The sequence below is a fragment of the Vipera berus genome (genome assembly GCF_964194415.1).
Source record: "Vipera berus genome assembly, chromosome: 4".
NCBI lineage: Eukaryota > Metazoa > Chordata > Lepidosauria > Squamata > Viperidae > Vipera > Vipera berus.
This window is the reverse complement of record NC_138206.1, coordinates 70996230-71019799: the sequence shown is the minus strand read 5'-3', so window position 1 is coordinate 71019799 and position 23570 is coordinate 70996230. Positions and strand designations below refer to the sequence as shown.

General features: G+C 37.8%; 1 protein-coding gene across 1 annotated transcript; it reads right to left on the bottom strand.

Moving 5' to 3' along the window:
- Positions 1-8423: 8423 nt before the first annotated feature.
- Positions 8424-23472, bottom strand: FANCB (FA complementation group B). The gene is made up of 8 exons (XM_081327027.1): positions 23343-23472; positions 19230-20250; positions 17803-17955; positions 16578-16670; positions 15830-15958; positions 15150-15307; positions 14146-14579; positions 8424-9434 (listed from the first exon to the last, which is right to left on the bottom strand). The coding sequence occupies exons 2-8, from the start codon at positions 20148-20150 to the stop codon at positions 9193-9195; spliced, it is 2130 nt and encodes a 709-aa protein (XP_081183153.1). The 5' UTR covers positions 20151-20250; positions 23343-23472; the 3' UTR covers positions 8424-9192.
- Between the last annotated feature and the right edge of the window lie 98 nt (positions 23473-23570).

Here is a 23570-nt window from a genome sequence, read left to right as displayed (position 1 = left end):
TTTAGGGCATCTCTGAGAAATTTCCAGGAACATAATTCCTTACTGAGGTTAACAAATCTTTTACTATCATGCACAATTCTTGTCAAGACAACATTAATGTCTTTTGTAGCACTGACCATACAAGACAAATGCAAACTTGATGTCTAGCTATGAAGACTGCTTGCGTTAGAACTGCCATGCTGCTTCTAGCTTGCCTACAGTTGCGAGGAGGGAGGGGGATGTTTGGAATGCACAGGTGGATTCTATCCGGATGGGAACCAAGACCACCGGAGGAATGTTGTGGCGAACAGAAACATTCTTCTCATAAAAATTGAACAATGTGACCTGACCTGTCAGAGAGGGGAGGGAAGGGAAGTTTTACTCTTTTAATTATTGTTTCCCCACCATATTGTCAGAACTGGTTTTTTATTCTTTAGAGCCAGTATGCTGTATCCAATAAAGTGTTACATTACAGATTGGAATGGCTCTGATATATTTACTTCATTGGAATCCTTGGCTGAAACCTTGACACTAAACCAGCTCTCTTTTCAACTTCAGTTCTAACTGAGAGGTCCTGAGCCCCTATGCCCAGTGTCACAAACTCCAGAGGGGTAGTGAAGACTCAGGGGAAGATGTCCAGGATGGATCGATCAGTGGAGCCCCAACCGGGGCTGAGGGCAGCTCCAGAACTCAGCTGGCCATGGCATGCCCCAAAGTGAAAGATGAACAGAGGGAGCTGTGGCTAACCCTGGAGTGGATGGGTGGGATGACAGCTTTCAGCCATCTGGAACTGGGGAAATGGCAAGATGGAAAGCAGAAGGCAGCTGAAGTCGAATTCCCCCCGTTCTATCCCCCAGGCTGAATTCACTCAGGAGCAGGAGTGGTGGAATGGGCAGCCCCGAGAGAGCAGTACTTGCCACCATGTGGCAGCCAGTTGGTGGAGCAACTGAGGCAGAAGTTCAGCAGCCTGGAAGTGTGGAGGGGTGGGTGGATAATCAGTTCAGAAGCTGGATCCAAATCCCCGGCTGGGGTCTAGTCAAGTTTCAGCACCAATGCCAGCCCCCTGACCCCAGCCCTCACTGGGAGTAACAGCCATGGCAGTTGGAAGTGGCCAGCCCACAGCCTGGGATTTCCCCATAGCTCGGTCCCAGCCCAGGGACTGGGGTCCACAGCCTGCTACTGGGGCCCACTCCACTGCTTAAAGTGATGAGTTGGTGGCTACCATCAGCTCCAATGTATGGCCAGGGCTGCCCCGAGGCCACTGTTACCCCGTCTGCTCAAGGCCACTTTCGACAGAAACCTGGAGAAGCTGGTGTTCTTCCTCAACCAGGTTTGGGCACACCTAGACCAGCATGGAAGAGAGTACGCTAATGATGAAGCAATTGTGGCCAACCTCAAAGGGGTGGCAGCAGAGTGGGTGACAGCCCTCCGCGATGAGAGAACCCCTGAGTTGGCAGACCTGGATGCATTCCTAGGAGAGCTCAGAACCTGATATGGTGACACCATGTAAACCTGACAAGTGGAGGCTGAGGAAGCAGACCCATAGCAGAATACATTAGGGAGTTCAGGAGGATCACAGCCCCTGCACCCCCTCCTCCTCTGAAGCCAAAGAAACTGCAGAAAAAAGGGAAGGAGAAAATGTGAGTGGCAGCACAGGTTATCAAGGTCTTCCCACCAAAAGCAAAGGGGAGGAAACTCCGATTGAAGAGGAGCCATGGATGACCCTCTATAATAACAACAGTGAGGGAGAAGATGACCCAATGGGGTGGACTGGTCAACCTCCTCGCAGCTAAGGTGGACATTATGGCATCCTGCTCAGGAGCAAGAGGAGTGGTAAAAGCCCTGATAGACTCAGGTTGTATCCGATGTCTGATTAGCCAGGTAACAGTACAAAAGTTAGGGCTGCAGGTGAGAAAACTCAGGAAGCCCATGAAGTTTGAGCAACTTGATGACACTTTGGTAGGAGGCTTGGGTGCCTCCCGCCTAATGGAACTGGTGCATCTGAAATTTGGGGACCACAAAGAGACTATTCGACTTGTGGACACCCCTAAGATGGCTGAAGAAGTGATCTTAGGGCTAGCTTGCCTAGCAAAATGGGCCCTCCAGATCTATTGGGAGAAAGCCTCAGGGTGAGTAGTGATGAAATGGGGGGAAAAAAACCTTCCCCTAAGAAAGGAAAGGTAGAAGCTGAGAGAGGGGAGGGAGGGAGAAAACCTCTTGAGCGCAGCAAAGCAGCATCTGAAAAGGGAGAGGAGCAGCAGCCTGTCCCCAAAGAGTACAGAGACCTCATAGAAGTGTTCAGTGAGAAGGAGTGTGACATCCTGCCTCCTCACTGCCCTATGGACTATGCTAACGAGATCCTGCCTGGGGCAAAGCTTCCCAAGCCAAAGATGTACTCCATGACTCCAAAGGAGATGAAGGAACTGAGGGACTACACTGACAAAAATTTGGTGAAGGGAAGGCTTCCTGTTTGCTGCCGCCACGGATGTCTGGAAGGCAAGCTCCATCCTCCACATCCGATTTTGCATTCCTGGGGAACCCTGGAAAGGATAAAAAGTTGCCCTGTAGGGGCGACCAGCAAGGAGAGGATCCCTGCTTGATCACGGGAGGGCAGTAGCCCTTCCACCTAATCGGGCACAGCCCTCCAAACTAGCAGATGAAAGACTGGCGATAGAAATATGGCCCGTCACCAGGCTGCAGACAACTGAAGTCAAACTTACCACCAGGCACTTACAAAGCAGTGCAGATGAGACTTCAATCCTAACTATTTTTTTCACCTGTATAAGCTGCCCAAAGTATTTTTCCCCCTGTGGAGAAAGGGAAGGGAAATTCTATCCCACCCTCTAATAACATCGGGGACTGACTATCCAGAGGAGTTTAAAACATTGAAACAATAACCTGACTTTAACTGGATTTCTATCTTTCCAAAACTTTCTCATCTATTTTTTCCTAAACATCAAATCCGGCACCCTTGACGAATATAAATCACCATGGCCTGACAGATTACATCCCAGAGTTCTGAAGGAGCTGGTAGATGTTATCTCAGAATCATTGCAACATATCTTTCATAAATCCTGGAGCACCAGAGAAGTACCTGAGGATTGGAAAAGGGCTGATGTAGTTCCCATCTTCAAGAAAGGAGGGCATAGTATACTTAGATTTCAGTAAGGCATTTGATAAAGTAGACCACAACCTACTCCTTGGCAAGCTAGAAAAAGGTGGAATAGACAACATCACCACCAGATGGATCTATAGCTGACTGGCAAACCGTACTCAACAAGTAGTCCTCAATGGCACTACATCCACATGGAGAGAAGTAAGTAGTGGGGTACCACAAGGTTCCGTCTTAGGACTAGTAGTCTTCAATATCTTCATCAATGACTTAGATGAGGGAATTGAAAGGGAACTCATCAAATTTGCTGATGACATTAAACTGGCATGAGTAGCCAATGCGCCAGAAGACAAACTCAGGATCCAAAAAGATCTCAACAAACTTGAACAATGGGCCCTGTCCAACAAAATGAGTTTCAATGGGGAGAAAAGCAAAGTTTTAGATTTTAGGCAGGAAAAGTTTTACATTTTAGGTGAGACCTGGCTTAAAAACAGTGACTGCGAGAGGGACCTTGGAGTCCTAGTGGACGATCACTTGACTATGAGCCAGCAGTGTGCAGCAGCAGCAGCCAAAAAAGCTAATACAATCCTGGGTTGTATAAACAGAGGCATAGAATCAATATCACGCAAAGTACCGCTTTATAAAACCCTAGTAAGACCACACCTGGAATACTGCAGCCAATTTTGGTTACATGACCTCAGGACACTGCAACTGTCGTAAATATGAATCACTTGCCAAGCATCTGAATTTTGATCATGTGACCATGGGAATGCTTCAATGGTCGTAAGTGTGAAAAACGGTCAAAAGTCACTTTTTTCAGTGCCGTTGTAACTTCGAATGGTCACCAGTCAAGGACTACCTGTCCCAATTATGGTCATAAATCAAGGAGTATCTATAGTGAAGACATGTATATCTCTCAAATGTATTTGCAATCATAGTAATCAATTTTTTACTGGCAAAGTGGAACTTTACTTAATTGGCATGCTAGAGTTAGATCACTTCTAGCTGGAAACTCAGCAATCACACTGAAGCAAAAGCTTATGTAAATGAAAAGGAACAGGAGTCCTCAATGCCAACCAGGGCATAACAGCTTTATTTTCACATTCACTAAAGTTGAAAAAAAAAGCCTCAGCCTCAGGAGAATTGATGCTTTCATGTTGGTTAATGAAAAGAGAATTTAAAGGGATGAAGTTCTGATTTAAAACAAAGAAAATCTAGATAAGAACAAGTTTAGCTTAAGTCTCTTATACTGCTGTTCATATATATCCAGCCTCCTAGAAACAGGAGTTATGTGGCACAACTTTGGCTTCCCAGAGGATCTTTTTCTTTTATTCTTGATCATATACAATATGTTGCTGAATTGTAAATATATGTGGATAAATAGAAACATAATCAGCTTAATGTTACAGTGGCACAGCTGATCCCATAAAGTGAAAGACTGGAAGTTTCAAGATTGTTCTCTCAGAACTATACATCTGATCTTGCTTTCTGAGCTGGTAGATATATTTGGTAGTTACTGCTACCACCACCTATTTTGTAGAAATATCTCACCTGGCATCCATCACATCAAGTCTGTGAGATACGCACCCACAATCTGTACTGACTGTAGAGAAGAGATAAGAAAGTTCCCTTAACAAACAAAAAGGCTTGCAATAGTGGCAAATATCTGTAGCTCAGGTGTAGGATGAGAGTGAAGGTTCATTCTCCGAGCTTGTGTGTTGGTTTCCGAATGTTTTTTTTACCAAGCTAGGTAACATCTTCAGCAGAGTTTAGGGAATGTCAGGGTCAGTTTTCTTCTGTTTATAAGGGCTGAGGGTCTTGTGATGGGTCAGGTGTGAGTCATCAGTGAGAATCTTGTGATGGGTCTTGTGATGAGATCAAGGTCATTGGGAACTGCTGGGGGAGGCTTGCGTAGGTTGAGGGTTGGTGCTCTCTGGTTGGCTTTGCGGTTGGTTTGGATTCTGAGGTTCATAGGCTGGTTGTAGGTCAATGTACAAGTTGATGAAATTGCTTATGGAGTGCCAGACGTTCATGAACTCACGAGCGTGGTGGATGGTAGCGTGACCAATGATTTTTGTGTTGCTCTAATTGAACTGGTTTTGTTTGGTGTCAGTATGGGTAGAGATAAAGGATTTGGGATTGTGGTGTTTGACTGCCAGCTAGTGTTCATGGATCCTTGCTTTTAATTGACACAATGCTTGCTCCATGTAGAATTGTTTGCAATGGTTACAGTTGATTTTGTAGATTACATTGTTTCTTTCATCCTTCTGTATTTTGTCTTTAGTTCTGGATAATTCCTGACAGAGTGTAGAATAGCAATAGCCCACAAACCCACAGCCACACAGGAAGCAGGAAAAAAAAATCTTCCCAGTTGATGTCAGTGTAGTAGACAATTAAAAGAAATACCTATTTGAGGTTGTTTCTGCCAAAAGGGACAATGCTAGGTACTACAGCCAAGATTAAACTTACCGTACTTTTCCTACAGAAGGAAATGCCATGTCTATAATTTTATGTTAAATAAGTTATTGCAAAGTTTTTTCATAGGTTTTTGTTTGTTTAAGTACATCCCTTTTATCTTCATATATTGTTTAAATCAGCTTTCTCCAACCTTTATGGCTTGGCAGCCTGATGCTCTATTTTCTTCCTCATACCCCAAGGTCAGCCTGCAAGCTATATCCTCTGTACATAACCGCCCTGAGTCCTTCGGGAAAGGGCGGTATATAAATTCAATAAAATAAATAAATAAAATAAATCTGGTTCTTATTAAACTATTTTCAGTGTCATGAATGAAGTACTGTAAATATAGATGTCTCAGGATAATGTTGCAGGATCCAATCTGAATCAGTCACCAGGATAAAAGTGTTATTCTTCCAAGATTTCAGGCTCATGCCCGAGCCCATCATCAGGGAACTTCTTGCTCTCCAGAATATATGCACTGGGCTGTTCCACATAAATTTTAGGTGTATACTATCATTAGCATTTTTCTACTTTGAGGGAGAACTTCTTCAAAGTATTAAATATTCCAAGAAATTTATCTCCTCTTTCTTATATATAATGCTCTTTCAGTTACATAGACATCTACAGTTAAAGAATGCATTCATTACTAAAACGTATGGATGGCTGTATTAGTTGTAATCATATATAATAAATGGACAATAGTTGCTGAAGTGAAAATGCTTAGTAAAACTGTCCTAAGAGAAATATTAAAAGATATAGGTTTGCAAGCTGAAATCACAGAAAATGTGAAATTATTTTCTGAATGTGAAATTTGCTTATCAGTTTACAATGGATCTTTAAAATCAGAGGCTAGTGCTTGAGTATTAATGGAGACAGAAAGATATTCTTTGGCCATGAAACAGAAGACAACAAAAAAGTAAGGAAACTATAGGAATAGTTGGAAAGTTCCAGTTATTTTTACCAAAGACATTCTGGATTGTGCAGCTAGATGCTTTTGAAATGATGGCTTCCCCTCATCACAGCAATCACTTGCTTTTTTCAATCCACTTATTCTTTTGAAAAAGTTTTAAAATCAAGAGTCTGATATATATGCTTTAAGCTATAGTATAGACCACAGGTCTGCAACCCGCGGCTCCGGAGCCACATGCGGCTCTTTCAGCCGTCTCTTGCGGCTCCCAGTCCTCTGCCATGTGCAGTTCAAAAAAAAAAAGTGGGACTAAAAAAGTTCAACCAATCAATTCAAATATGCAGGGTAAGTGCATATCTTGCCTTGGCTCTTCAGTCAAACCCTGTTCTGCGCATGCGCGCATGTATGCGCATGTGCACACATTTTTTGCGGCTCCCAGTTTTTCCTTTTGTGAGGGAACCGGTTCCGAGTGGCTCTTTCACTCTTTCAGCTTGCTGACCCCTGGTATAGACCATACATTTTCATTTTATTTCTTTGGTAGTGCTTTGCCGAATGTGTTTTGAATGTATTTTAACAAATTGTAATTATCTAAAGCAAGGTCTGACTAGCATTTTGCCCATAGCAATCTAAGAGTGATCAAGAAAAAGTGAAAATTGTAATTATCAAGTTCCATAATTGCCAGAACAACATACCTTATTATTCTATGCACAGGATTACAAAAAGCACACTGCCAATTTCCATATTATATTTTATTATTAAACTGTAGATACAGTTTATTACTAAACTGCAGATATAAGATGATTGTAGCTATAGGTAAACTAGCATATGATCAAGTGTGAATGCTGATTCCTGTTAATATGTACAATATGAATCTAAATATACGTTGTATGCTGACATTGAACATAATAAGTTAAACATAACATAAAATATCTTTGTTATATTTGTAGTCAATACAAAAGATACATCTACAGAACACATGAGATAATTTAATTTACTCATGCAGCAGGTTCTCATGCAGAACTCTGCAGGTTCTCAGATTTCTTCAACTATTCAAGAATATCCTTAATATAACTATCTATGGCCACCCACAGCGCTCTATAGATAAAAACCCCATAGTGAATATTAACTGAAAAAAAATTCCTGAAAGCTGAAACTAAAGCAATCATACATCATTCCTGCTGTGACAAATGTTGTCTGCAGAAAAATAAGTGAACAATTGATAGCTGCTCTTAATATCTCATTGCAACAAGGTGCCTATCAATCATACAGCTATCTGTGGCAGGATTTTTTTCTAGGTAACACAACTTAGAAAACTCAATGCTGATTATAGTAAATGTCAGGGTATACCACTATACAATCCTTTATCTGTAAATGGTACCAAATCAAGTATTTCACTCTATCCTCCTCCTCTCCTGTAAAGACTCATAATTGCTGTTCTAGAATAAACCAATATGTGAATACAGAATTGTGAGAAATGCAAATATATTGGTAAATGTATGTCTGCTTAGGCAAATAATAATAGTTCATAGCCCTTGAAATTTTTGCAAAATAGTTTTCTTGTAATAGAAATTTCCTAGAAATAGAACTAAAACACTAGCAGGCTTGGTTTATTTAATCTTACAGGCTAATTAAATGTAGACTTAAATATATATTATAAATGAATTATAGTTGTAGTTAATAAATACTGCATAATAAAGTCAGAATGAAGAGCATTGCCATGACATCATATCAGAATTCATCTGCAAATCAAATAAATTCAAAATATGCTTTCTGAATAAGGAACCACTCACTGTTCTATTCATACTCAGCATACTTGGCTTTTGTTCCTTTATAAATGCTTCTTTGAAGTGTTCGACTGCGGAGCTACTATTATTATTTTCTTCTTCACTTTTCAAAGAAAAGTTATTTCCAGTATATCTTAGAGCTGACGATAAAACATGTTGGAAAAATTCTGTTTCTTTTACTAAAGTCAGTCCAAGCTGTTCAGCAAGTAGTTTCTTATTTCTAAACTTCAGTAATTTTATCTTGCAAGTTGGTGGTAGCAATCCAATGAAGGCATGAAGGCATTGGAACAAGGTAAGCTGATGTCTGTGAAATAGATGAGCAAGTCAGTTGTCACTGTGTATTCACAGTGAACTAATGGAAAACAAAATTCTTCACGGCAAAGAAACATGACTCTACTTTGGCTGAAAAAAATAAATTTTATCTTTGGAATAAATGCCAAGCATAAAAACAATGTTGAAAAGGCCTCAATAATTGTTATGCTGACTACTAACACCTGTCCTATATATTCAAAAACTTGCAAAATTCAGAGGCAGCATTATGTACCATGTTCTCATAATTTGTCATTTACTTCTTATCTGTTTCTTAGCAGCACTATGACAGTGAAGAGATTACTTATCTTCCATAACATTACATAATAAAAAAATAAAGGTTGATTAATGTTAATTCTGAAAAAAAATAAAGTTTTTTTTTCAAATTCCTATTAATTTCTCTTATCAGATACTGCATTAAGCCAGTAGTTAAAAATTTTTATGGCACCTTATGTAAACTATTTGATTTTGTTAAATAAACAAATGAATCACTTGCTTATTTAGCAGATACCAGAGGGACAAAAATTGATCTTTTAGGGGTCCTCTAACAGCAACATATACAATTATTACCTCTACAAAATAATTCAGCACAGTTGTAATACTTCCTAAGAAGCTAACAGTCTTTATAAGGCTTTCAATGGCTGCTACCTGCAAAATACTGTTAAAAATCCTTCAGAAGGTGTTTTTAGATTCCACTTGAAAAGAGTGCCATTCAGATTTCCTGATTTCCAGCAGACCATATAATCAGGATATTGCTTGACTGGTGCACACTCCATTTGTTCCAATAGCCACTTGTTCACTGGAAGCAATGTGCAGTCAGGGGAGATTATTTGGAAAGAGGATTTGTTTGATATTGCACAGAGTGCCAAAAGATCTTCTGTAGAACCTGCAACACCAAAAGAAAAAAAACAGTAACAAAGCTAAGCAGTACAATACATTTAAAATCGATATTTACTTAATTTTGTTTCTAAAATGAATTTTTATTCTGTTTAGATACCATTTCAAACATGACAAACTTTAACTGGCATACAAAAATGCATAACAATATATAATACACACTCTTTTTTGTAATGTATTTTATTGATTTTTTTACACATAAATCACTTAATAATTGGTGAGTAGTGCGTTGTCTGGGTTACATTTGTAAAACAATCATTAACAATTGATTTCTATAATCCATAATCCGCATAATGGTTTTAGTTGATTTCCTCTTTTCCCAAAATATTCTCTTTTGCAAACATTGAGTTAATACAATTCTTATTATTTTGATAGATAACAATTAAATATATATTTTCCCAATATTCCTAAAAATAATAATCACATCAATATATTTCTTTTCTATCCAATCATTCTGGTTGCCTCATCATAGTTCCTCTTCTAGTCCTTATTTTAGTTTCTCCTACCAAATTCTAGGTATTCTTACTGATTAAGATTTTCTCAAAAATTAATTACATTAAAAAATGTAAGTCTATTTTTCCATATGAACCATTTCACACTTTTACATTTCTTAAGGAATAGATAAAACAATGAAAAAAGGAGAGCAAGAGTAAAACATAAATAACATACTACTTAAAATATATATCTGTCCTAAGCTAATATATATTTATTTCCTAAATTTCTTATTCTTTTTAACCATAATTAAAATATATTTAATCTTTAAACATTCCATTTAATACATCTAGTTCTTTTAACTCTTTTCAAAACATTTTTATCCATTATAATTTTCTTAAATTCAATCACATTTAAGTATCTAAAACATTTCCTTTATCTAAGTCATTTCAACTTTTTTATATTACTCATATCAAGAAAGAGAACAAAAAAAGGAAAAAAGCATACTATATTATTTAGGGAATTCATCCCTCTTAGAATGACATATATATTCCAAATCTTTTCTATTTCTTTAACCATATTCAAACAAATGTTTCTTTTTTAAGTATTCTCTCTGGTAAGTCCCATCATCTATTTTCTTGGTTTCCACTTTAGTCTTTTTCCTTTGCCCAGTATCTTTCTTAATCAATGTATTTTGCTGAATCAAAAGGTTTTTCCGTATGTTCGTAAATGTTGCTATAGATATAAAAAGTAAATCAGGTGAAGTGTCTTTGTACGGGGCTTCTGCCTTTCCATCTTTTTCTTTCTCTCCGCTTCTTATCATTTCCTTTCTCTCTGATGTTCCTGACATCTCTACAGTCCATTTTATCCAATCTGTTTTCTTGTCCTTGGATTTATTTTGTAGTCTTAAGGGATAAGTTGTTTTTTCCAATTCTTGTGAATTTTTTTCCACTAGGATTAAATCATTTTTCCTTGTTTTGTTAAGTTCCATCTTGAAGTCTCTATTTTCAATTCTATATCCATTTATCTGTTTTATCTGCTCCTTCTCTTGTTGTTTTCTGGAAAAAAATTTGTTGTAGAGTTAACTTAGAAATAGATTGATTTATATTATCAAAGTTATTTTGGATTTCTTCGTGGTTTAAAGTCATTGTTGTTTGAATTAGATGCACTATACTATACATCTCCTCCTGTGAAGTATTTATGTTTTCTTGATATGTTCTTTCTACATGTCTCTGGTCCATGATGGCCAAGAATTTGAGTTTCTCTTTTCCTTTCTTTTCTCTACAAATAGCTTTAGAGTCCCAATTAAATAGATATTTGTAATCCATAGTTCAAAAAAGATTTTTTCCTGAAATTTATAATTCTCTTTGTCTACAGCCCAGATTATTGTCTTTTTTTGTCACAGCTGTTCTTTGTTGTTAAAACTTTGAAGGTCACAAAAATAGATTAGCTTTTCCCAGGTTTTGCTAAGTGTTATATTAAACTCATAGCTGTCATAGTCTTCATCCACCACTAGGTATCAGCAACTATTTGTTTTTTCAATTTCCAAAATGAACAATTATCTTTAAAATGAGTCTTAACCATTCAAACAATTTTAGATTTATCCAGATTTAAGTTTTAAATTTCAGGTTTTATATTTACTTCCATATATTTTGATCCTCCATAAAAAGTTTAATTCGTGGCTTCCGTTAGTATAAGGGTGGGGTGGAAATCCCCCTCCTTCCCTTTCAGAGGTATTTTGCTTCTTGGGGATCTTTTCCAGGAAATTAAATGTAGAATAGAAAACAGAAGATTGAATTCCTCACCCAGTTTCAAGCATGCTGTTCACAGTTATGCTGGTTAGTGCTTTTGGACTTCGGTTGCTAGTATTTTGGGCTGGTCAATACAATACGGCCAGCCTTTCTCCTGTCCGGTTAGAAGGCTTTCCCCAAGTCGAACAGAATGGCCGCCGCCGTTCCAGTATCGCTGTAGCACCCTTCTTTCTTCGTTGCCTCTCCGGGGCAACTTAGACCCATTTAGGGTCCCCAGGCATGGCAAAATTAGCTGCGTGGATGCGGAGAATCCGCAAGCCTGCAACCGGTCACTAGCGCGCAAAACCAGAAGTCTATAATATGTATTCTTAATACTATAATGAAAGCATCTAATAAAATAGCAAGTGCATGCTATTGCATTTTTTTGGTTTAGGAAAGTGTCATATTTTTGATACTTAGAATGTTGGGGTCGTAACTGAAGATATTATAGGGTTATAAGTTAATTTGCAATAAAAAATAAATTCTAAACTTTCTTCCAGAAGCTTATAAAAACTGGGTACAAGTAAAATCACTTTATAAGGAATGTACTTCTTTTAGAATGGGAAAGAATAAAGCAGAAAATATATATTAAACTACCTGAGTGGCTTTCAACAATGGAAGCTTTTGCTTACCCAAATTTAATTAACTATGACAAAGTCCTTACCTACAAAAATGTTCTAGATAAGGAAGGAAAATTGAAAGACAGACAAGATTTACATCAACAAGGTATTGACTTAGCATGGTGGCCATATTTACAAATTCAAACAAAATATAGAAAAGATGCAAAGACAATGGGTTTTTTATAAAGAACAGACAGAATTTGATCAAATATTATTAAAAACAGATGAAAACCTGATTAATAAACTTTACAGATTTCTGCTAAACTTGAAGATTGAAGAAGAACAAGTAAAAGATACAATGATAACATGGGCAAAAAACTTTGGATATTCTATAGATTTGGAAGACTACAAAAATTATGGCAAATATTAAATTGGCTAAAGCACTTTCATATAAAGAAAATTTGTATAAAATGTTTTATAGATGGCATATGACACCAGTAAGATTAGCTAAAATGTTTAAAAATACTTCAAATAATTGCTGGAAATGTAAACAAAGGCCAGGTACTTACTACCATATCAGGTGGGTATGCCCTAAAGCGAGAAAGTTCTGGCTTAAGATACATACAGTACATGGTTGGAAAAGAAGACTAAAATACAGGTTGAATTTAAACCAGAACTGTTTTTGTTAGGAATATTAGGAGCTAAGTATGAGAAGGAAAATGAGTATCTAATATTGCATGTATTGACAGCAGCGAGAATAGCATTTGCCCAATACTGGAACAATGAAAACCTGCCAATTTAGGAGATTTTAATCAAGAAAATTTTAGAATGTGCAGAAACGGACAGATTAATTTTAGAGATTAAAGAGAAAGAGGATTCAATTTATTTTAAAACATGGGATAAATTTTACCAATGGTTAGGAAAACAAACTAGTGAGAAATGAATGTGATATGTTATTTTGAATATATATTAGTAAGGAGAATGATATGTACTAATTGACACCGTATATGATTATCATTTAGCATATGTATTATAGCTATTTACTGTTATACTAATTAGTCTTAACTGAACATCTCTGCCCGGACAATAGTCTGTTTGCTAAAGCTTGAAAATGTCATTGGGGGGCAACCCCAATGTTGTTCCCAACCCCGTTCCTACCCTAATCCCGATCCTAACCCCATCCCAAATCCTGATCCTTACCCTGGTCATATCCTCTTCCTAACCCTATAAAATTTAATAAAAACTCTTATAAAAAACTGGGTACAAGTGGTCCTCAACTTACAAGACCATTCAAAGATATAATAGCACTGGAAAAAGTGACTTTATGACTTTTCACACTTATGACCATTGCAGCATCCCCATGGTCACATAATCAAAATTCAAATGCTTGCCAACTCACTCATATTTATGACCATTCCAGAGTTTCAGGGTCATGTGATACCTTTTGCCACCTTCTAACAAGCAAAGTTAATGGGGAAGCCAGAATCATTTAACAACAAAGTTATTAACAACTGTAATGATTCACTTAACAATGGTGGCAAGAAAGGTCATAAAATGGGGCAAAACACTTAACTGTCCCACTTAGCAACAGAAACTTTGGGCTCAATTGTGGTCATAAGTCAAGGACTACCTATAAAGGGAAATTGAAGAAGGGTTGAGACATGGTTTTAAGGCAGTGATCAATAGAAAAGTGTTGTCTTATTTATATTACATAAAATGTTATTCTAAAGAAAGTATTTTTTTAAAAAAGGTACTTTTGAAACAAAAATATAGAATTTGACCATAATTGTAACATACAGACAATATTGTATGCAATATAAAAACACTAAAAGAAGTCTTATTTTGAAAAAATATAAAGTTTCATTCTTTATTCCATAGGGATATATATATATTTCTTATAGTAAATGTATATATTTACCTGGATATTTATAATCTTTCAAATTTATTGAAAGCTTTCCAGTAAAAATCTCTACCAGACTTAGTAAAAAATCTCCACATAGCAAAGTCAATCTTTTGCTTTTCTGCTGGTTTTCACTGTTACCACTCTTCTTTGCATGAAGCAGTACCACACAAGTTATTTCATGCCATGCCAAGAAAGGGGACAGATGAGTAACTGCTGTAATGGCTTTTGCCTTATTCCTTTTCACTTCAGAGTCTTTTCCATTGCACTTGCTTTCTTCATTAAAGCAACTTAACTTGATTCTTTTAGGCAATGGTTCCAAGTGCCAATATGATAGAGGCTCAGCCTCTGAAGCTTTTGTCACTGTAACTACTCTACAGTGGCATTTCGATGGAGAAAATGAACGGCGCTTCTGGCCAATTATCAGAGATAAACAGCCATCACTGAGTTGCCTGTTTCAAAACAAAAGAACACAATGTAAACAAATATATTTATAGCTTCAGCATTTGTAGTGTACTATGCTCTTGTGTACAGGTAGTTCTTGACTTATAACCATTTGTTTAGTGACTTTCAAAGTTCAAGTGCCACTGGAAAAAGTGACTTATGATTGTTTTTCACCGTTTACGATTGTTGAAACATCCCCCAAGGTCACATGTTCAAAATTTGGACACTTGGCAACTGGCATATAACTCAATAACTCTCTTGTTTAGTAAGAGATTTTGGACTCAGCTGTGGTTGTTACCTGTATTTGATATCTATAATTCACAACTATTTTGTATCAACTTTTATCAAATACAATGCAATCAAATATATCTTCAAGTTTTACTCATAAGATGTATCTTATAACATTTTGTCTTGGAATACTTTTACATATTTATATATCTAGACTTTTTTATTTTGGAATTCAGGCTTCAACCACATAAATGCCACCAATGATATATGTTCAATTTTGGAATTCAGATTTTGACTATATAAATGCTGCCAATGATTCAGTGTGATCGTATAGAATTTAAACTACTCACAAGTCAAATGTTTCCATGATTTCTACTCCAACTATTAATTGGTTATCCACCACACGATACCAAATATTTTTTACAATTTGTTCTTTATCTTCACTTGGAGTCAATGCACCATTATGAAATTCTTCCTCTCTTTCATCCCAAAGAGAAATAAGATTTTCCTTAGATGGAAAGATGATTTAAAAAAAAAATATAAAGCCAAGTAACTTTTTGAATAATGAGAATTTATTATTGTTACAATCGTGGAACTCAAAATGCATTTTAACTAATATATAAACTTGAGGGTCGACTAAAATTACCACAGTAAGATACACATTTACAGTAGATACGTGCAATTTTAAATCATCCTTATCAAGTATTTATACCCATTCTGATTTTCCCCCTCAATTTCAAATTGAGTAAACTGCACTATACAAGTGCCCAGGCAATATGATTCCATATAAACTATTGAAAAGTTATCATTAACCTGAATATTATAAATATGAGTTATTGGCAGGCACAATATTTCAGTGATCTCTGAACATTATAGCAACAATTTTTCAACCAGCATTCTGTTAAAAATTAAACATTACTTGTTTAACTGGACCCATTATTATTTTTGCTTGTTACTAGAAACGGCAAGTTCTATACCTATGTAATAGGGGAAAAAATTACACACCATTTTTAACATTGCTGCAAAATACCTTTTTGATCCTAGGAATTCTTTGTTTCCTATCTTGAACAAGATCTAATAATGCACGACAGCTTTCAATCAGAACTTTTTCTTTGAGGCGTAAATGTTGTTGAATGGCTCGAACAGATGCAAAACCAGCCTATATAAGAGAACAGAGGGTTTGTGATGATATTCTTATAAGCGGTGGCTCAGTGGGTTAGGACGCTGAGCTTGTCGATCAGAAGGTCGGCAGTTTGGCGGGTCGAATCCCGAGTGAGCGCCTGTTACTCGTCCCAGCTTCTGCCAACCTAGCAGTTCGAAAGCACGTAAAAATGCAAGTAGAAAAATAGGGACCACTATGGTGGGAAGGTAACAGCGCTCCGTGCGCCTTTGGCGTCTAGTCATGCCAGCCACATGACCACGGAGACGTCCTCGGACAAGCGCTGGCTCTTCGGCTTTGAAACGGAGATGAGCACCGGCCCCTAGAGTTGGAAACGACTAGCACGCATGTGCGGGGGAACCTTTACCTTTACCTTTTTAAGTATTTTCTTCCTATTTTTATTCATATAGTTTAAGAATTATTTAAGTTAGAAATCAGGCTTCTAGACTTCCAGAAATGTATTTCTAAACTGAAGTAAAATAATATATATTTAGTCATGCTTATAACTGTGAATAGTTGCTAATGTTCTACCTACATAGTAGATGGACTGAAAACATGTCAAAATACAAGTTTCATTAAATAAAACAAAATATATATCCAAGAAAAAGATCCTACCAACCTGTAATCGTGCTTCAAGTGCTTTGATAGTAAGAAGGCGATTCTCTTGTATCTCTTCAGGAGAAGACAAGACATTTCCATAGTTTACATTACTCTAAGAAAAAGCAATACTAATTAAACACCAAAGATTTACAGAGCACTCTGTGAAGTGGAAAACATCACAAGAACCCAAACATAAATTTAAGATCTTTCCACAGGGAAACTGAAATTAATCACACCCCTTCTGGTCAGGCAGCAGAAGAGACTGACACTGCTTTGTGTGCACCCCTGTATATTACAGGAAACTCACTCATTCACCCACCCATTCCCATACCAGATATACCTTATATGCTGCATGTAGTTGCACTCTAATTTTTGATGTAATATGAATTAGGTGGGAGGGGAATCACAATTTTATAAAATATTCTAAAGATGCCAATTACACCAACAACGTATAGTAATTTAAAAGCTTGAAAAAGAGACATACACAGTGGCCAAGTTCAATCAGAATGCTAAATCACACAAAACTAAATAGTGTATCTTGGACTTATGTGTTACCATCTATATATCAATATCAAATAAACTCAACCTTGTCTTTTAGAAACAAAAATCAAAGCTTAGTATGTCATTCAAACCCTAATCTTTAGAATTAGATGAGGTAAATCATGATAGTCTCATGCATAAGTTACAGAATTAATTTTATGCTATTCAATAAGTCATAATTAAGATTAAACACAGCTATGTTTATATACTGTACCATAAGGTGCCATAATGTGTTTTGTTAGTTTTAACTTAACATGTGTGATTCATTCCACGGTAGTTTATATGCGATTTATTTCACTATGCTATTACTAAAATATGAGAACCTGAAATAAAACACAAATGGAAGCTTTGAACTACTTGTACTTATAATGGAGATGGTGACTGAAATCTACAAGCCCAATGCTTAGAAGTACTTTGTACTGGAATAATAAACCATGTTAAACCTTACATAGGAAGGCTTTTGCCTGCTTTGTAACTAATTTAAGTGGTTCAAAGTTTTGATTTGCAAGATATTGACATGACCAAACTCAGCAATTTAAATCAAAATGTTCAATGAAATCCTGTATTTAATACTACAATCTGTATTGAAATATGAACTTAATTATTAATTAAAAATTAAATTTAAATAAACAAAATTAATTAAAGCAATAATCTACATAATTCTTTTTAAAATAATCCCTTCCCAATTATTTGTAGCACCTTACCTCATAATTAATATTTCCAAAATCTGCTATATGAAATGCCTTTAGTGTTTCTGAAATAGAGTCACTCTTTAAAAATACTAAGATTTGTTCAGTTCCAATACCAGCAAAATCATCTACCAGAACAGATTCCACATTCTTCCAGCAAGATGCCACCTAGAACATAAATCAGATTAGTTTATTAGTTTAGTCACTTTGTTGAAGAATGAAATAAGATTGGTTTGGCATGATCTGTTTTTAACAAACCCATGCTTGTTATAACTTTGTTTGCTTTTAGTTGTTCGCAGATCTGTTTTTTTATTATCTTCCCAGATACTGATATTAAACTGATTGGTCTGTAATTTCCTTGGGTCTGTTTTTTTTTTCATTTTCTTGAAGATGGGAATCACATCAGCTCTTTTCCAATCCTCAGGTAACTATAACTATAAACTGTAGTTAACTATAAACTCAGGTAACTATAAACTATAACTATAACTAACCATAATTATGTCCAGCCTGGTTTGATATAATGAGCAAGGATTTAATTAAGACACAGAGCTGATATAAAATTAAAAGGAGTTAATTGATTACATTATGATGTCAAAATTGTATCACTCATTTTAGAAAATAAGCTTTGTTTTTACAAGGACCAAGAAAACCTTTATATGTCAGAACTCCATAATGCACATCAGGTTCCTATGCAAACAATGGCTGTCCTATATCATAACTGCAGGGAAGTTTTTGTTTGATTGAATGTTCAACACTTAAGCAAAATAACAGTACATGCATCTGCATTTCTTTCATGAATCTGGACTGGAATAACTAGACAGATAATATTTTACAAAAACAATGAGACAGAATCCCAAAGATGCTTTTTCACAAGACAATCAGACTTTGTTCTTCTTTGAAGATGTTTTGCTTCTCATCCAAAAAGCTTCTTCAACTCTGACTGAATGGTGAGGAATGCAAGAATTTATACTCCTTGCAGACAGCTGGTCACTAGAGTTGTTGAGGCCACCTGGAGATTTGTTGTCAGGGTCACCTGAGTAGTGCAAATGATCAATTTCAACAGCTCTCAACAGAAGGGAGGAATACGACATCAACTATTTTCAATCTACAACATAGTCTTTCAACAGTTCCAAGAAGGCTCCATAGCCATTTGTACTACTTAGGTGACCCTGACGAAACAGATAGACCTCCAGGTGGTATAAACAACTCTCAAAAAGAAAGCAAATGACCAGCTGTCTGAAAGGAGTATAAATCCTTCCATTCCCCACCATCCAGCCAGAGCTGAAGAAGCTTCCTGAATGAAAAGTGAAACAAAGAAAAACAAGAAAGTCCAGTTGCCTCGTAAAAAAGCATCTTTGGGATAACTATGACTTGGATCATAGATCATGAGACAGAATCTCCACAATTCTAATAAAAAATGTTTTAGGACATCAGTTCAATACCTGCAAGTTATGTTTCCATATAGCACATACATCTCCAGAAGCAAATGTCACGATCACTAATTGGCGATCTCTATCCACTGCAGCTATTTGTACTGAAAAAGGATTTTCATATGGAAGCTGCAAAAGATGTTTAGGCCAACCATCCTGAAAGAAAATCAATTGGCCTTTGCATGTAACTGCAATCAGTGACGTCTTAAACTTGCTTCTTCTTACTTCAGTGTTGCAAACGTATATACAACGCACCACACTGCCATAAGCGTGAGGCAAAAAACTAGCATTCAATAGTACTTTCTGTTTGTCAACTCCATATGCAAAGCACTCATATCCCCAGATGGCCAGGTCTGAGCTAGCATTACTTTGCTTATTGTCTCCTGGAAAACCAGCAGGTCTGGTTCCTAAAACAATTGTACCCTCACTCTTAACTTGACCAGCCCATTGGATAGAAGAAAACTGAATAGGGGCACATAAAACAGTGCCAGTTTGGGGAGAAATATGTAACAGATGTCCTTCATAATACCATATTATGGTTGGACCAGCCAATAATTTTACAGGTTCTTTGATTGCATAGTCTAATTTAAACTGCAGAACCAGTTCAAATTTATTATGGATATGAAGCAACAATAGTATATATTTATTTTTTTTCTTTTTCTTCTTTTTCAAAAGAATATAAGGTTGAAGAATTCCAGTTCTGAAGTCAGATGCATTACTGCAGTGAATAATTTCAATATTTTCACCATATATGCAAAATGATCCAGTAGACACCTCATTAAACAATTTAGTGTCAATGTCAAATGTCATTCTTTTCACATGCAATGTAGTAATTGTGGTATCATCACTCTGTGAATTGTTCCCTCTTGATAATTGGAAAAGAAGCAGTATCCCATTATAAGACAACAGTTTCTCTTGCTGATCCATCAACATTTTTTTGTTAACTAGATTCCATTGTATTAAGATTGGTGTTTCTCTGAATTCCGCTACAAGGATTCTTCTGTTATTTTTGATCCAAAGAACATTTTAAAATCTGAAAATGTAAAGAGCTTTATTAATACTGCAAACAATTTAGATTATTTTACCTTCAATAAATAACAATCAGTAGCCACAATATTATGAATTTATACTTTTAAAAATGTAATGTACCAAATTCTGAAAAAACACCCTAATCCTAAACAATATATATTTAAAACTAGGTACCTTTGACTCCTTTATTAGAATAAGAAAGAATGAAACCATCAAGGCATACTTTTTCATAACAAAATCATTAAAATGTTTCATAGTAAAATCCTTTGCAGCTGTACTTGAGTGAGATTAAAATATTCTTCTAAAATAAGAAACAATTCCAGACATAGAAAAGAATTAGCTGAAGGCAGAACAAATGAAGTATTTACATCAATATAAACAAGTGTTATTTATAAGAATTACAAAATATAATGAATATACGGAGTTAAGTTCTAAGGTGGCTGTGATAGTTGATCAGAGCTCCTCCATTTTTTATGTGCAACAGGTTTAGCATTTAGGAAGAGAGTTAGCTTAGTTGCTTTTCTATTAATACATAATCCTTAAAAGGGCTCTTCTGTAGGAACCCTGCCTTGGTCTAATTCAGACAGGAAATATAGCAAAGGAAAATATTTTTCCCCACTCTGCTTTGTCCTGTTTTCCCCACTGGAAATGGTTGTTAGCAACACACAAGAAGGGGATACGGTACTTTCCTAAGAGCTCACAATTCAAGAATATCAATGTTAAATTGGATTGCCAACAAAGTTTTGTCTGTGACAAAAGAGAACACAAAATTGCTTTCTCCTTTGAACTGGGGCATTTCCGACCAAGTTGCCTCTCCTTCCTTCCTCTTTCCCTCCCTCCCCTTCCCTTCCTTTTTCCTTCACTCTCTCCCTCCCTTTCCTTTCCTTCTTTTACCCCCTTTTTTTAAGTTGCCAGAGGCTCCAGGCAGAGATGGCAACAGACAGAGTAGGCAGAGGCTTCCCATTTTGACCCCTCCCTGTTGTTGCCTGTGTGTGGCACTCAGTGCAACTCTCCCAGACCCACCCGTGTGTGTGTGTTTGTGTGTGTGAGAGAGAGAGATGTCTCACCACTTGCAGCCCTGTGCCCTAAACGTCTGCTCTTTTTTTGGAGTTCTTGTTTTTTTTTCTCATTGTGCCGCCAATCGCATCGCACCTTGCCCCCCTCAGCTCCCGCTCCCAGCCCCATGGAAGGCTGCAAGAAGCTCCCATCGCAGCTTCTTATCTCTCCTGTTCTTTTCCTCCCCAATGTCACAGTGTGGAGCTACAAGGACTGAGACACACACACCCCATGCGCATATACACACACAGGTGAGTCGGAGAGAGGTGAGTGAGTCGGAGAGAGGTGAGCTGAGAGCCACGCAGAGGCCATTCAGGCACAGAGGCAATGACAGGAGGGGAAGGGTTAAAATGGGAAGCTTCCTGCCTGGAGGCTCTGGCAACTTACAAAAGTAAACCTGTAAAGCACTCAGAACACAGTCCCCAGGGACATTAGACCCTGTGCGTCCAGCAGGCAGGGTGGGCCAGGGCTGAGGCGGCCCATCGCTGGTTCCAGGACTGTACCGTGGAACTAAGGCTAAGCATGTTCTTGCTTTGATGGTAGGTACGCAGTGTAAATCAGCACCTTGTTGGCCTGGGCTTGCCTCTTTTCTCTCTGAGAGGTCAGCAGGGATGCCAGGGAGCAGGTGCACAGCCGGGGGGGGGGGTAGCCCCTCGCTGGCCCTTTCCTACCAAAACCTCTTTTTATATCTTTTCCTCTCTCCCCCCCTTTTCCATGCACCTCCAGCTACATGCTCCTTTTGGAAGTGTCAGTCAGTTGGAGCCCAGTGCTGAGCCCCAACAGCCCTACAGAAATGCCGATCAGCTTGTAGCCACGCGTACAGATATGCGGAGGCCCAACAGCCCTGCAGCTCCAGCTGTCTCTCCCTCAGGCTTCTACAGCGTTGCCGCTTAGCTCATTCCGCTCCCCCCCACACACTACTTCTCCTCTAGGATGGTTGCATACCACCTGCTAGGTGCCAAAGTACCACCAGTGGTACACATACTACTGGCTGAAAAGCCCTGCATTAGAATCTCGTTTCAGTATCACGCCACAGAATGTAACACTTTCAAGGTAACCTAAATAAAGAAAAATGTGGATTAGTAAGACCACACCTGGAATACTGCATCCAGTTTTGGTCACATTACAAAAAAATTGTTAAGATAGAAAAAGTGCAGAGAAGAGCAACTAAGATTATTAAAGGCCTGGAGTCTAAAACATATGAAGAATTGGATATGGCTAGTCTAGACTAGGGAAAAGAAAGACTAGAGATGACAAGATAGCAATATTCCAGTATTTGTGGGGCCACCACAAACAAGAGGGGGTCAACTTATTTTCCAAAGTACCAGAAGGCAAAACAAGAAACAATGGATGGAAACTAATCAAGGAGTGAAGCAACCCGGAATTAATTAACAGTGAAGACAGCTTGTGTTCAGAAGTAGTTTGCATTTCATCATCATTTCATCATCACTGGAAGCTTTCAAGAAGAGACTGGACAGTCACTTGTCTGAAATGGTATAGGGTCTTCTAGTTGAGCAGGGGGTTGGACTAAAACAGGGGTCCCCGTGGCATGCCAGCAACCAGTCCACACAAACAAGCAAAGCCCCATCCGCGGGATACAGGAAGCACACAAAACCACACACCCTCCGGTCTGCAGAAAAACCTCTCTCCACAGAACCAGTCCCTGGTGCCCAAAAAGTTGGGGACATCTGGACTAAAAGACCTCCAAAGTGCCTTCCAGCTCTGTTCTGATTGGATCAAGGCTCAGTGGGACTTAAATCACACACCCCATTTTAATTAACAAGTCTGTGGTTCAACTTGCTTTTTTCTTTGTGGGCTGAGATCTTGCGAAAGAGATTACAATGTGACGCTTAAATTCTAGATTCCATGACAAGCTGGCAGGCGCTACTAGGGACGCCCTCCTCTTGATAGTCCAGGCTACCAGCGGTTTTACCCACCCACCTCCTGGGCTTAGGATCTGGATCCCATCTTCCCAATCGAAGACTTGGACGTGCAGAATGGAGCAGGGTAGGGCAGTACAAATAATTTATTAAAACGTACCACACAATTACTTTTACACCAGAATGCGTTCTTCCCTTTCATACTCCATGTAGTAAGATCTTCCGCCGACCTTCTCTCGCGCCCAAACCCGCCCTGCCATCCATCAAAGAACCCGCCACGCAAGGCATTACGGGGGCGGATTGATACGGCCTGAGTCTTGGCTGGCTACTGGCGTCACGGGGCGGGACATCAATCCCCTGAGGAGACACCAACGCAACCAATTAGCAG

What these genes read in the sequence shown, in the direction of transcription:
- FANCB (XM_081327027.1), bottom strand. Translation starts at nt 20,150, where the DNA reads ATGTTGATGGATCAGCAAGAGAAACTGTTGTCTTATAATGGGATACTG. An exon ending in TTGGAAATATTAATTATGAG is followed by an intron (nt 16,671 to 17,802) that starts GTAAGGTGCTAC and finishes GCTTTTTCTTAG; the next exon opens with AGTAATGTAAACTATGGAAA. An exon ending in GAATTCCTAGGATCAAAAAG is followed by an intron (nt 15,308 to 15,829) that starts GTATTTTGCAGC and finishes TTTCCATCTAAG; the next exon opens with GAAAATCTTATTTCTCTTTG.